Source organism: Thamnophis elegans, chromosome 12, assembly GCF_009769535.1.
Source record: "Thamnophis elegans isolate rThaEle1 chromosome 12, rThaEle1.pri, whole genome shotgun sequence".
Taxonomy (NCBI): Eukaryota; Metazoa; Chordata; class Lepidosauria; order Squamata; family Colubridae; genus Thamnophis; species Thamnophis elegans.
Window position 1 is genome coordinate 54,894,924 of NC_045552.1, and position 14,327 is coordinate 54,909,250.

At 54.8% G+C, this 14,327-nt stretch overlaps 1 protein-coding gene across 3 annotated transcripts in view; it reads left to right on the plus strand.

Annotated features, from left to right (window-relative positions):
- The window catches only part of DGKK (diacylglycerol kinase kappa), a 32,756-nt gene that overhangs the window by 10,631 nt on the left and 7,798 nt on the right, over nt 1–14,327 (plus strand). For 2 of the 3 annotated variants that reach the window (XM_032228122.1, XM_032228123.1), the window contains exons 3-18: nt 3,117–3,227; nt 3,623–3,703; nt 5,402–5,804; nt 5,889–5,995; nt 6,111–6,236; nt 7,611–7,713; nt 8,695–8,857; nt 9,064–9,172; nt 10,399–10,538; nt 11,151–11,232; nt 11,334–11,425; nt 11,929–12,028; nt 12,264–12,492; nt 12,861–12,962; nt 13,143–13,242; nt 14,019–14,126. In XM_032228122.1, coding sequence (XP_032084013.1) covers nt 3,117–3,227; nt 3,623–3,703; nt 5,402–5,804; nt 5,889–5,995; nt 6,111–6,236; nt 7,611–7,713; nt 8,695–8,857; nt 9,064–9,172; nt 10,399–10,538; nt 11,151–11,232; nt 11,334–11,425; nt 11,929–12,028; nt 12,264–12,492; nt 12,861–12,962; nt 13,143–13,242; nt 14,019–14,126 — 2,156 coding nt within the window. The remainder of the gene's footprint in view (nt 1–3,116; nt 3,228–3,622; nt 3,704–5,401; nt 5,805–5,888; nt 5,996–6,110; nt 6,237–7,610; nt 7,714–8,694; nt 8,858–9,063; nt 9,173–10,398; nt 10,539–11,150; nt 11,233–11,333; nt 11,426–11,928; nt 12,029–12,263; nt 12,493–12,860; nt 12,963–13,142; nt 13,243–14,018; nt 14,127–14,327) is intronic. The other variant, XM_032228124.1, reaches the window with a different exon arrangement.

Genomic DNA, 14,327 nt, shown 5'->3' on the forward strand with positions numbered 1-14,327 from the left:
AAGACTTGTGGACTTCAACTCCCAGAATTCCCCAGCCAGCATAGCTTGGGAACTTTAAGACTTGTGGACTTCAACTCCCAGAATTCCCCAGCCAGCATAGCTTGGGAACTTTAAGACTTGTGGACTTCAACTCCCAGAATTCCCCATCCAGCATAGCTTGGGAACTTTAAGACTTGTGGACTTCAACTCCCAGAATTCCCCAGCCAGCATAGCTCGGGAACTTTAAGACTTGAGGACTTCAGTTCCCAGAATTCCCCAGCCAGCATAGCTTGGGAACTTCAAGACTTGAGGACTTCAACTCCCAGAATTCCCCAGCCAGCATAGCTCGAGAACTTTAAGACTTGTGGACTTCAACTCCCAGAATTCCCCATCCAGCATAGCTTGGGAACTTTAAGACTTGAGGACTTCAACTCCCAGAATTCCCCAGCCAGCATAGCTTGGGAACTTTAAGACTTGAGGACTTCAACTCCCAGAATTCCCCAGCCAGCATAGCTCGAGAACTTTAAGACTTGTGGACTTCAACTCCCAGAATTCCCCATCCAGCATAGCTTGGGAACTTTAAGACTTGAGGACTTCAACTCCCAGAATTCCCCAGCCAGCATAGCTTGGGAACTTTAAGACTTGAGGACTTCAACTCCCAGAATTCCCCAGCCAGCATAGCTCGAGAACTTTAAGACTTGTGGACTTCAACTCCCAGAATTCCCCATCCAGCATAGCTTGGGAACTTTAAGACTTGAGGACTTCAACTCCCAGAATTCCCCAGCCAGACATGCAGTTTGCATGTTACATGCCCTTCAGGCACGTCACGTTTTGAAAGGCAGCATAGAGATGTGTCTAAAAGCCCCATACACGCACTCCCCCGTGGGTGTTGAGAAACGTTTTCTGCCTCTGTTGCACAAAGCTTTGGAGAAGAAGCTGCAGGAAGAAAGCAAAAGAGCCAAGAAAAACTGCACCGGCCGGCAGTTATGCTGCTGCATTTATCTGGCTTGCTTTTTTGCCAGGCGTGCCAAACAGGCCCGGGGTCCCCAGCTAGAGGTTGGCACAGGTGTCGGCAGCATCCTCGTGCAGCCACTGTCTGCTTGCTGATGGCAGACAAGCTGCCATGGCGCTGTCAGTTGTCAGAAGGATGGACGGTGGGTTCCTGGGGCTGGTCATCATTTCCAGGGCACTTTGTGGGGAGTGCTTGCCTTGCGGGGTGGGGAGAGATGGAAGCAAAACAGGAACTCCTTGGAGTCGAGTCAGGTGCGTGAAGGAGAAGCGCACTCCCCAAAGTCCTTCCTTCGCCCGTTAAAGGCACGGGAGCCCATGGGGGACGTGGGTGTGCGCGCAGTTGCTGTGTTGAGCTGGGCAATGCTTGCCAATCTAAGCCGGGCTTCTTTGCCCTTTTGTTTGTGTTGCTGTGGCAGGCCGGTGGCCCCCCGCCCAGGCTCTGATGCGCGGCAAAGTAACCTCTGAGCACGCGGGCAGGACCTGGAGGTGCAGCTTCTGTGCAGCAGCCGCAGCAGCCCCCTCTCCCCGAAAGCCAACACTCTCTGCATTTCTGGCCTTCTGGGCTCCCCAGTGAGTGGCACTTGACATGAAAAGGGCAGATTCTCCGCCTAAAGGTCCAGCTAGACTTAATCCTCCTCCTCCTCCTTCTCTTTCCGGCCTGGTCATTCACAAGCGCACCCCAGTGCAAGAAGGAACAGCCCCCAAGGTTGCCCTTGGGGTATAATGAAGAAGAAGGATGCTCCAGAGGCCATGTTCAGAAGGGGTCTTGCCAGGTGGGCTGCAGGGATCCCTTGGCCCCAGGGGGACTCTGGAGTCTTGAGTGCAGCAGCCGGCCGAGGGGGGCTCTTGCCCCGTCAGGGTAGCTCCAGCAGGGCCTTTTGGAGGAGCGGAAGCTGGGGCCCAGAGCCCTTGTGGACAGCGCTGTCCTTTTCCAGAACAAACCATTGTCAGAAGTGTATCTGTGGCTGGCTGTTAGTTGATCAACATCAGCCTTCACTGTGGGAGGAGCAGCTTAGATCAGATGGGGTTCTGTCTCTTGTTGACCTGTCCGTCAACGGGCCAGCCGGCAGCCTGAGCTCAAGGAACAGCTCCTGTTTTGGCAAACTGGGAGTCCCCTTGGTAAACGGGATCAAATCAGCTGAGCTTTCACCTTGGTTCCTGGGGGCAGATCCTCGAAAGACGGGTTGGAAGGTGGACAGACAGCCCTGCTGTCCTGGGAACCCCCGAGGGACTCCTGGGCAGGAGGGAAGCCCACAGAGGGCGGTGCGGGGAACCTTTGATTGGAAGAAGAAAAGGAATTCCGTGACTGGTTCAACTGGGCTGCTGAGGCCATTTGGGGACAGAGGAAGCCTAAAAAATGCTCTGGAGCTTCCAAGGGGCAGCAGAATTGAGTATTCCAGCCTTCCTTCACCAGCTGTCCTTCCTTCCCTAGCTACCCTGGGTTGTGCCTCTCAGCCAGGGTGGCCCAAGACTTGGGCAGGCGACTGTCACTGAAGCTGCACCGGAAGAGCGTAGTACAGCCCGGTTGAGGGTTTTTGCGTCACAGGTCAAAAGTGCTGGGTAGTTCGCCTGGGCTCTCCCCGGGCAGAGGGTGCTCAGCTTCCTTCCCCAAAGGAGGATCAGGTTTTTCCGGTTCCTGTGGTGGAGCTTTTGATCCCTCGGCGCTGAGCTCTCCGATAAAAACCTACCTTTGTCCTCCTTGCCTCGGAGCGGCTGATCCTGCGGCAGCCCTGTACTAACCCCAGTTGCCCTGCCCTCCTTTGGAGTGGCGGCAGGCAGGAGAGAAGCAGCAAGGGGCCCCACTCAGCCAGGGCTGCAGGGGAGACTTGGCCTTGCCAGAGGGCAGGAGGGCAGTTGCCTTGGGGCAAGGGCCAGGTGGGGCCAGAGGTGCCCAGCCTTCCTCTCAATGAGAGCAGCCTCCTAACTTCTGCCATTACAAAGGCGACAGGTGACAGGGGTAGGCCAGAAGAAGAACCCCCGGAGGCTGAGGGTACCACTGTGAGAAGCCCCGGGGCACCAAGACGGCACCCACTAACTCGCAGAGGCTGCTGCGATCCTGGCAGCTGGGTCTGAATCTGCCGGCGAGGCCACGATGCGAAGAAACCCCCTTTCCCATCTCTTTGCAGAAGAGCGTGAGGGAGGGGCTCCTGCTGAAACAGACGAGCTCTTTCCAGCGGTGGAAGAGAAGATTCTTCAAGCTACGTGGACGGACTCTCTACTATGCCAAAGATGCCAAGGTGAGGGTGGCAAGGTATGGAAGGGCTGCCAGTCTCTGCTCAAGAGCCCTGGGCATTTTAGAGAGCCCACATTTTGGCCTCTCCCCAAGAGTTAACGTACCCCTTCCCTTGCCCTGTGCAGAGATACTCTGCAACAAGGAGGAGGCTGGGAGTGGGATGGGCATCATGGACCTTTCGAAATCTGCACTAAAGGTCAAGGACTCTCTTGAAAATCCTGCAGTTAGCAGAGGGATCTAGCAGGGCCTCTGCCCATTTTCTTCATCTGATTCCCACCCAAGATGCTCTTTGTTGAAGTGAAAGGGAAGCTGCTTGATCAGGGTGAGGGATTGTCCACAGTTGGCCTCCCAAAATTCTGGAGTTCAGGCTCCGTCTCCTCTTCCTCCTTGCCCTTCCAGTCCTTGATCTTTGACGAAGTGGACCTGTCTGATGCCAGCGTGGCAGAAACCAGCACCAAGAACATAAACAACAGCTTTACGGTAAGCCTACCACGCCAGCTGGCAGCCTTCCCAGTAGACTAGATGGGGTCAGAAGCCTGACATTGTAGTCACACCCAGGAGTCTCTTCTCCTTCCTTCACCCAGTCCATCCTCCTCCGACTCGGCTGGAGCATGTTCCCTATTTTGGGCCCTGCAGATCACAGTAGCTCCCTTCGTCCTCTATTTCCGCCCCTGCCTTCTTTTCTTGAAGGCTGGGTGCAGTGGTAGGATACGACCAGTACGCCCCAGTACAGGTGTACCGGTGCCTCAGGTATCGTTCTAGTACGGTGCTCTGGAGGGCCCACCCACCCCACCTGCTCTCCTTACCTCTATTTGTGCTGATTGGGGCTTTCGCGCACACCCTTGGAGTGTACGATGCCTTCACGACGCTCCGCCGAGCAGCTGGAGCGTCGCGGGTGGTAAGTACGCATGTGTGCTGCACGTGGTGGATGTGGTGGACACTGGGCCCCGCTGTAGCGTACCGGTTGCAACAGGATCTGGAACCCACCACTGGCTGGGTGGGTAGGTGGCCGTTGGAAAGAATCCGAGGTAGAGCCCGATGTGGAAACGCCATCAGGCACCCCGCCTTACAAACGATACAGAAACAGGCAGAGAGGAGAAATCTCACCTCTGCCCGGAACCCGGAGAGCCAGCAGGCTGGAGCCAAAGCAGCCCCAGCCGAGATGCCTTCGGACGAATGTCAAAGGAGGCTGATTAGAACCCATAACTTTTAAAGCCCTACATGGTATCGGACCTGGCTACCTGAGAGACCGCCTCCTGCCAGTTACCTCCCAAAGACCTATTAGATCGCACAGACTAGGCCTCCGGATTCCATCTGCTGGCCAATGTCGGCTGGCGACCCCCCGGGGGAGGGCCTTCTCTGTTGCTGCTCCGGCCCTATGGAACGATCTCCCCGTTGAGATCCGGACCCTCACTACCCTTCCGGCCTTCCGCAAAGCGACCAAGACCTGGCTGTTCCGGCAGGCCTGGGGCTGTTGAATTATCCAGCCCCATCTTATGTTATGATTGTTGTTGAATTTTTAACTGTTGTTTTTTATTTTTTATATCCCCCTTTCCCTTCTTATTTGTAAGCTGCCCTGAGTCTTCCGAGAGTGGGCAGCATACAAGTTAATTAATTAATTAATTAATTAATTAAATAAATAAATAAATAAATAAATAACTTATGGGTCACCCAGAGGCTCCTCATTCACTGAAGAGGTTGTGGGAGGAGAGCTGTGTGTCTCTCTCTCTCTCCCAGTTCTCGTGGGACTACTACACACTAGTTCACTTCCCCATCCCAAATGTCCCCCTTCCCCATTTCTACGGCAGCCAATAGCAAGCAGAAACCCAGGCTGGAGATCCGGCTGGCAGGTACCATCCAAAGAAGGGGCTCCTGATTTTTGGCTCACCCTAAGAAGCTTCTTCAAAGGCTGCTATTGCCCAACTGCACTGGGGCCGCGGCATGACTGCCGCAGCATCTGGGGAAACAGAGCCCCACATACTTGGGGGAAAACCAAGCCAACTGGGTTGCTAAGGACTTGCTTAAGAGCTTCCTGGCTCGGGAGCATCCTGGACCTGAGGTAGTCAGGGCTCAGGGGCTTCCCATCGGGACTCACCACTGGTCAACCCAGGAAGCAGAGATGGCTGAGTGGGTGGCAGCATCAGCATCTGCAGGACTTTTCTGCCTCCCTTCGCGCAGGTGATCACCCCATTCCGAAAACTCATCCTTTGCGCCGAGAACCGGAAGGAGATGGAGGACTGGATCGGGGCTCTGAAGTCTGTCCAGAAATGGGAAATCAATGAGGTGGTCCTGCGAGGGGGCCCTGCTGGGAGGGCCCGTGTGGGGTACCTTGGATTTAACCTCCCAATAAGCCTGGGGCAGATCAAGGTCCCGGAAACAGCCCAGGCAGAGGGTGGGGCCGGGGCACTTTCCGTGACTGCAGCCCCCAACTGCTGTGCTCTGCTCCAGGCCTCCCAGTTCAACATGGAGCACTTTTCCGGCATGCATAACTGGTACGCCTGCTCCCATGCCCGACCCACCTTCTGCAACGTCTGCCGAGAGGCCCTGTCCGGCGTCACATCCCACGGCCTCTCCTGTGAAGGTAGGCCTGTCTCCCTGGCAGTGGGGCAGGGCCCGGCCCTCTCGTTCCCCCCTCCTCTCGCCAACTCTTGCCCTTCTCTTGCAGTGTGTAAGTTCAAAGCCCACAAACGCTGCGCCGTGAGAGCCACCAACAGCTGCAAGTGGACCACGCTGGCCTCCATTGGCAACGACATCATTGAGGACGAAGATGGGGTGAGTCTGGAGCTCCCTTGGGCAGCAGATCACCCGGCCGGCCCCCTCTCCCAATCCCCTCCCGCCAGGGACAGCGCTGGATGCGCAGACAGAAGCCTGCCCTTTCTCCTTGCAGGTGGCCATGCCCCACCAGTGGCTGGAGGGGAACCTTCCGGTAGGTGCCCGCTGTGCTGTGTGTGACAAGACATCCGGCAGCGTCCGGAGGCTGCAGGACTGGCGCTGCCTCTGGTGCAAGACTGTTGTAAGCAACCCTCCTCCCTTCCCCACCCCTAAACGCCTGGCCTTTTCTGACTAAGCTCCGCCTCCCGTATGCGCTAGACAAGAGAAGAGGGTGACACAGCGTGATTCCCCCCTCAAATAAGAACGGGGTTCCTCTGACATGGAGTGGCGGGGAGGGGATAGAAGGACGCCCAGCTCTTGGCTGAGGAGAGAGAGGGGCGTAGCTTGGGTTTCCGGAGAGGACCCAGCCCATTTGGACAGGTCATTGGGGTGGGCAGGCGAGAGAGGAGGACAGCTTTTCTTTAGATATATATATATGTATATTTAGTGTCACAACCCCTGGTATGCCCCAATTATGGGAGGAAGCTAACTGCTTCCATTATCTGTCAATCGGCTCGTCACAAGAGTCCATCACGACAGAAACCCAATATTTTTACTGTTGCCTTTGTTATATTTGTGTTATATCTGTGCTGATAAATAAATAAAGGGAGACTAGTATAGATCTATTTCAAGCTATTTAGCTCTCATCAGCTAGCCATACCCTTACTGGGATTCGAACCTGTGGTGTATTGCATCTTAGGCAGACGTCTTAGCCATTAAGCTAAGGTATGGCTAGCTGATGAGAGCTAAATAGCTTGAAATAGATCTATACTAGTCTCCCTTTATTTATTTATCAACACAAATATAACACACACATACATATATATATATATATATATATAAAATTTTCATTTTTAGACAGACATAGACAAACCATAAAACATAAAACCATCTTCCATCACATACAGCGTGTCGATTGGTTGCAAGGTTTTTGTGCATCCTTTCCATTGTCCTCACTTGCAATTTATATGAAATCACATATTATCAAATCGAATATGTTTGTACACATTATTATCGCTATACCTCATTTGTTTTGAGTATCACTATTTATTCCTTCATTTTCAATGAGATATACGAAATATTGGGATCATTTATATTATAACAATACATTACATCATCTTCAATCTATCCAATAATAATGCATCTTTATGTTATATTCAGTATCATTCTATTATTCTTGTATTGATAACATTCTCTAGTATCTTTCATTTCCATGTTTTTTTTTAATCTAACCATTGATAAAATAAATCCCATTGTCTTATAAAATTGGTTACCTTCTTGTTCTCTAATTTCAAATGTCAATTTACTCATTTCTGCACATTCCATTATTCGGAGGACAGCTGTTCCAGGATTGTCCAGGTGTCTTCACTCGGTCTCCCCTCGCCTCGCTGGGAGAGCCTGTGGGAGCCCTTGTGCTCTTGAGGGCCAGGGAGCTGCATAGCTTGAAGGCCACAGCCCCCCCCCTCTTTCTCTGGGGGAAATTTGCTCAGGGGTTCTTCTCCCCCCCCCCCTCCAGGTTCACAGCACTTGCAGGGAACAGCTTGGCAAGAAGTGTCCTCTGGGCCAGTACAAGGTCTCCATCATCCCTCCCACCGCCCTCAACAGTATTGACTCCGACGGTAAGAAGGGCGGCTGGGAGCAGCACCCGGGGGGCCCTCATGCAGTTGGGAAGCCTGGCAGTCACAGTCCTGGCCCCCTCCGATGGGAACCAGGTCCAAGAGGGCCACCTGAGGCCCAGCAGCCTGTCGTCCTCAGGGGGTCTTTGGGTTTTGAGCGGCCCCGTAGTGCGGGACACTTCCCTGGGCCAAGGATGGCTCAGAGTAGTACAATGTTGGTGAACCTTTTCGACACCAAGTGCCAAAACGGAAGCACGCGCCCACGTGGGGGAGCGCCAGGAAACCTCAACAGCGGGTCCCCAGCGCGCACATACGCCTTCCAGATTCTGGCCCAAATGCGCGCACCAAGACCAGATGGCCGGTATGCATGCATGCACCGGAAACCGGGAGCTCAGCTTCCCAGCAAGCACTTGCGTGCCACAGAGCTGCTCTTCTACTTCCTGGTGCTCCCACAAGTGCTTAGAACCCAAAAGAGCAACAGGTGATGGCTGGCGTGTTCGGAGAGATGGCCCTGCATGTCACTTCCACCACATGTGCCATAGGTTCTCCATCCCTGGAGTGGCGTCTTAGAGCTCCCTCTGCTGGAGATGCCCTCCACGCACTGAGCTAACAGTCCTCATTGGGGCTACTCAGATATTGGGCTGGTGGTTGATGACCATGGGTGCACTTCACTCCAATTTCTCTAATGTGTAAAAGATGATTGTTGCTTTCTTGCTTATCGAAAGTTTCCCATCCACCCTTCCTTGTGCTTCGCTCGTCCTCTGCTAAAGCGCAGGATTCTCTTACTCAGGACAGCCCAGCCATTGGGGGGTTTTCTTCCACTTTGGGGAGGGGGGGTCCTTCCTCAGCCTCTGGTGATGCTCCCATGCACCCCCAATCAATGCGAGCAAGAATTGCACCTGTCCCGGTTGGCTAGGACACCTGGCAATGCCAGGGGAGGCGAGCGAGGGGGCACAAGCACAGCCTTTTCTTCCCCCGTGCCAGGATTCTGGAAGGCCACCTGCCCCTCCAGCTGCTCCAGCCCCCTCCTGGCTTTCGTCAACTCCAAGAGCGGGGATAACCAAGGGGTGAAATTTCTGCGCAAGTTCAAGCAGTTCCTCAATCCAGCCCAGGTCTTTGATCTCATGAACGGTGGGCCACACCTCGGGTAAGGATCCCGCGTCCTCAGATCACCCGCCGTCTTGCCTCGGGTGATGGCAGAGGGAGCCCAAGAGTTGAGGTTCTCCACCCATGTTCTGGGGCCATTTTGACTGGGGGTGGGTGGGGGACAGGGTGACATCTCCCCCCCTTTCCTTGCCTGCCTGCTGGAAGTACAGCTAGTGCTTCACTTCTCTTCCTTCATCCTCCGTCCAGGCTGCGGCTCTTTCAAAAGTTCTCCACCTTTCGGATCTTGGTGTGTGGAGGAGACGGGAGTGTTGGCTGGGTCCTGTCGGAAATTGACTCGCTGGGACTGCACAAACAGGTGAAGGCTGCCCCCCCCCGAACGTCCAACACCCAGCCGGGTCAAGAGTTGGGCAGCCCACGCGGCTTCTTGGCTTCTTTCTCTGTATCTAGAGTGCCTGCGTGCCAGGGGTGGGTTTCTACCAGTTCTAACCTCTTCTATAGAAGAGGTTCCACAAATCTACAGTCCCATTTAGAGCCGGTTCCAGCTCCCTCCCCCCTGCCCGTCCGCACATCATCAAGATGAAGAGCGAGAGGAGGAATTCTGGGAGTTGAAGTCCACAAGTCTTAAAGCTTTCAAGTTTGAACACCCCTGGGTTTTTTTTTCTAAAGGGTTAGGAGTGCAAAGGTCTTGTAACTTGACAGTTTTAAGACTTGCACACTTCAACGCCAGAGTTCCTGAGCCAACATGAATGGAGGAGGAATCCTGGGAGTTGAAGTCCACAAGTCTTAAAGCTGTCAAGTTTGAACACCCCTGGGTTTTTTTTTCTAAAGGGTTAGGGGTGCAAGGGTCTTGTAACTTGACAGCTTTAAGACTTGAACACTTCAATGCCAGAGTTTCTGAGCCAACATTTTGGTTGCTAAGCACCAAGCCACTCCCACTCAGTCATATGGCTGGCAAGCCACTCCCACTCAGTCATATGGCTGGCAAGCCACTCCCACTCGGTCACATGGCTGGCAAGCCACTCCCACAAAACAGGCCACACCTACAGAAGAGGTTCTAAAAAATTTTGAAATCCACCACTGCTGCGTACACACACACACACACACACACACACACACACACACACACACACACTTTCCTGAATTCAAATCAGGAGGAGAAAACTTGTGACTGAGGTCTGTGGGTGCAGAAACAGATGGCAAATAAGAGATTTTGGCACTCTTGGGAGGGTTTGAGCTCAAGAGAGCTTTGCCTACAATTTGTGTAACCGTTGACACTTGTGGGGAGGAGAAACTAGCGAGGGCCGGAGGGAAACGTGATGCCCACCCCAGCCTGCCTTTTTGGCGCCCATAAAATGTTTGCTGCAGAAGACGGGCTGGCTTTAAGAGGCCCCCCCAAACCTCTTTGCTTTTTGCCTTGTAGAGAAATCGGCCTGGAGAATTGGGGAGGGCAGGGGCAGGCCTTGGGGAACTGAGGAAGAATTGGAGGGTGCCCAGTTTCCCCGAGGCCTGGGATGAAGCTGCGTGCCGTTTCAGCTGGGCCAACCCCGCTCACCCACACACCCCACTCTTGTGTTTCTGCAGTGCCAGCTTGGCGTCTTACCTCTGGGCACCGGAAACGACCTGGCCCGAGTGCTGGGCTGGGGCAGCCTCTGTGATGATGATACACAGTTGATGCAAGTTCTGGAGAAGTTGGAGCGTGCCACCACAAAAATGTTGGACCGGTAAGGAGGGATTCAGTCACAACTCTGCCCGAAAAGGAGGGCCAAGGGCTGAATGATGCAGGGAGAGGCCAAGGAAGATGTTTAATTTGATTTGATTGATTTGATTTTATTACATTTATATGCTGCCCTTTTCCCCCGAAGGGGACTCAGGGCGGCTCACAGCTCAAATCAGGGAAGCGGGGTACAGACAGAAAATAAAAAGACGAAACATAACAATACATAATTTAAAAACACACAACAGTCATACCATTCGAGACGGGGCAACAGCTCTTTAGCCCCAGGCCTGTCGGAACAGCCAGGTTTTAAGGGCTTTGCGGAAGGCCTGGAGGGTGGTGAGGGTCCGGATCTCAACGGGGAGATCGTTCCAGAGGGCCGGAGCAGCCACAGAGAAGGCTCTCCTCCGGGTAGTCGCCAGTCGGCATTGGCCGGCGGATGGAATTCGGAGGAGGCCTAATCTGTGGGATCTAATCGGTCTATTGGAGGTAATTGGCAGCAGTTTAGCTCCTGTCGCGGAGTGGGGAGGACATGCCCTGCCATTTCAGCCCTGAGGAGCCTCCCACGTCTCCGTGTCTGGGTGGGAAGCACTGCAGACCCCTTTCCCTTCCCCTGCAGGTGGAGCGTCCTGACCTACGAGGCCCCCAAGCAGTCGGGCCCCGCCCTTGAGGACGACGAGAGCGAGAATCCCACCATCCAGGTTGGCAGGAGGCCTGCTTGAAAGCAGGGTGGGGGTCCCGTATCCTTCCGTATCCTTCTGAGGGACTGGGGGCTAAGGGACGGTGGGCTCTCTTCCCTTAGGCTCAGATCTCTCACTATGCTGACTCGGTGGCCCTCCACCTGGCGAAGATCCTAGAGTCCGACAAACACTCGGTGGTGATCTCCTCGGCAAAGTAAGGGCAATGCGGTTCCATCGGGGGGGGGGGGAAACTACCAGTTGTAAGCCCCACCACGATAGCTTGCAAGTTGTAGCAATCTTTGCACCATTCCACCCACCCCTTCCAAGCCCCATTGTAGGTTTGGCCTCATTGTTGTGGGAACTTTCCTTTCCGGTGAGAATTGCAGCATGGCGCCGTTTGCTTTTCTTCTGCCCCCACCCCCATTTAAATGGGGTTCTGCTGTTCCCCCCCCACCTCTGAGCATCTGGGAATATAGGTTAATGCGCACCGAGAGTGCATCTCGTGCTCTACGTAGATTTTATCTCCTTGTATCCAGCAGCTCTCATCCGTGTGCTCCAGAGAATAACGGGTGAAGTGTAAATGTTCTCGTTCTGAGTTCCCCCACCACCGAACAGAAGCTCTCCCCCCCCCCCAACAACTGCTTGTGGGTTTTGCTCCCTTCAAGGGTCCAGCTTGAGCTGCTTGGGAGTTGCAACCTTGCTTTCTCTTCCTCCCAGATTCCTCTGCGGGACAGTGAATGACTTTGTAGCTGATGTGGGGAAAGCTTACGGACGGGCAGCTGACAACAAGCAGGAAGCAGCCATCATGGCTGGCAAGGTAAGCGGCTGCCCAGAGTGTCAAGAGCAGAGTTAGGAGGTTGTGGGGAGGATTGCAAGAGTGTTGATGAGAAAATGCTGGGAAGAGAACCGGGGGTCTGGTGGGCATCACTTATTTTGTGTTTCTGGGGAGCAGCGGGGGTTATCCCCACCTTCCCCACTTGGGCCAGGCCAGGGGGTGTGTGTTGAAGCTGCAGGCATAGCCCGCGCAGCTGATCGCCCTTGCCCACTTCTAGTGTGCCACACTGAGCGAGAAACTGGACTCGCTGGTCCGCGAGCTGAATGAGGAGTCCCAGGCCACCGTGGTGCCGGAAGGCCACGCTGCGGCCCCTGAGGTCAAGGAGCAGAGCGCCATCCAGCCCAGCCTTCGGCCTCCTCGCATCTTCAAGTCCAAGGAGCAGCTCATGCTCAGAGCCAACAGCCTCAAGAAGGCGCTGCGCCAGATCATCGACCAGGCGGAGAAGGGTGAGAGGCGGCCCTGCGTCTGTTGGCCGGCAGGGAAACGGAGGGAGGTGCAAAGCTGGACTGGCCAGAGACTGGCTCTAGTGGGCCAACGCAGAGGGTGGGCAGGCAGGAGATCAAGAATGGCTTCCCAACAGAACCGTGGTGGAGATGATCTGCTGGTGCCAAAGCCGTTGGGGCAGAGGGGATGCTGCCTCCAGTGCCAGTTGATGCCGTAGTGCTTTCCGTCCTTTTGCTACAGATAGTTTTGCTTCTGGTAGAGCAAATATTCCTTTTTAAATCCCATTTGATGTGCTGGTGGGGGAAACTGCAGGCTCTGCCAGTCCCTCTTTAGGGTGAGCTGGGCTTGTGCTTGTATTTCTCCCTGCCAGCGGTGGATGAGCAGAACAAGCAGACCCAGACCTACCGGAGTCTCTCAGTGGCCAGCAAGAAGGACAGTGGCGAGGAGATCAACAAGGAGATAGAAGCACCGAGTAAGTCTCCGGGATGAAGGACTGGGGCTGCGAGGGCAGGAGTGCAGGCCCTGGAGTGAAGGAGGGAGGGAGGGTGAGGCTCAGGGGCTCCATCCTGAGTGGGTTTGGGGTGGCAGGGGGGCTGTCGAGGCCGGCCCCCTCCCCTGAGCTGCTTAGGTTCTCTGGCTGTGTCTCTTCCAGAGTCCCGCCGTGATACGGTCACCTCCACCACTTCCTCCCTCTTCCTGGATCAGCCCGAGCACTTCACGCCGACCCCTTTCTCCGAGGACCCCGATGCTGTGTGAGTCTCCTCTGGAGGAGGGGAGGAAGGGCCGCATCAGAGGCCTCCCTGGCCTCCGCACAGCGGGAGGGAGAGCCAGTCCATGGGGCAAGAATTGCTAGCTAGCGAGGGGAAAGGTTTCTCTGCTCTTCCCTCCGTGCGGCATTTCAAAAAGGCCTGGCAAACAGTCAGTCCAGCAAAGGCATTTTAAGCCAATGGCCCGTCTCCATCCCAAAGAGCCCTGAAGAGTCCCCTGGGCATGAATGGGCTCTGGCAGGGAAGGATGGCACAGCCGGGGGTATTTGCACGGGAAACTCCCTGTCTTCCACTGGCTCACACAAGATGCAGAACGGCCCCAGGAAGAAGGCCGCCCATCTCTTTGCTGTCCAGACCTGGTTCAGCAAATCTGCCCGCCCCCCCCCCCCAAAAAAAAGGCTTGGACAGCCTCCACCACTTCAAAGTGACCTTGAAAAGCTTGGCCCAATTCATCCCATTAACCTCCTTCAAGGAGACGGATGGAGAGTCTCTGGAAGTTAGCCAGGGCTCTGTTTAATTTTAGCCTGCTTTGGGAGACTGGGAGGAAGCATCAATCAGGAGTCTGATCTTACAGCCACCTAGCTCCTCTCCCCCCTCGGCGCCTCTTCCGCTGGTGTCCAAAGGCTCTTGCCCCCCTCCCTGCAGCGCTCCGAAACTGGGGAAACAGACCCACAATTTGTATTCTGATCCTGTGTCGCTGGTTCTGCTTTGGCGCTCCTTGCTGAACTATTTCCTCTCCCTTCACCTCCTGCCGGTTGCAGGCAATTCTCTGAAAGGTGCGTCATGAATAACTACTTTGGCATCGGCTTGGACGCGAAGATCTCCCTGGAATTCAACAACAAGAGGGACGAGCACCCAAAGAAATGCAGGTGAGCCTGAACGCTGCCGAAGGTCTGGAAGGCCAGAGGGCCCCTGAGATGGAGGGGGTCCCTTGTCCAGTTTCAAAGCTCTTTCTCCTGGCCGGTCCGTGTGCACACAGAGACTGTGGCTGAATTGGGACAACTGACTGGGGAATCCTTTTGTCTCAGGCCAGGAGGAGGCAGCGGCTGGGGAGCCACCTGGGCTGCAGC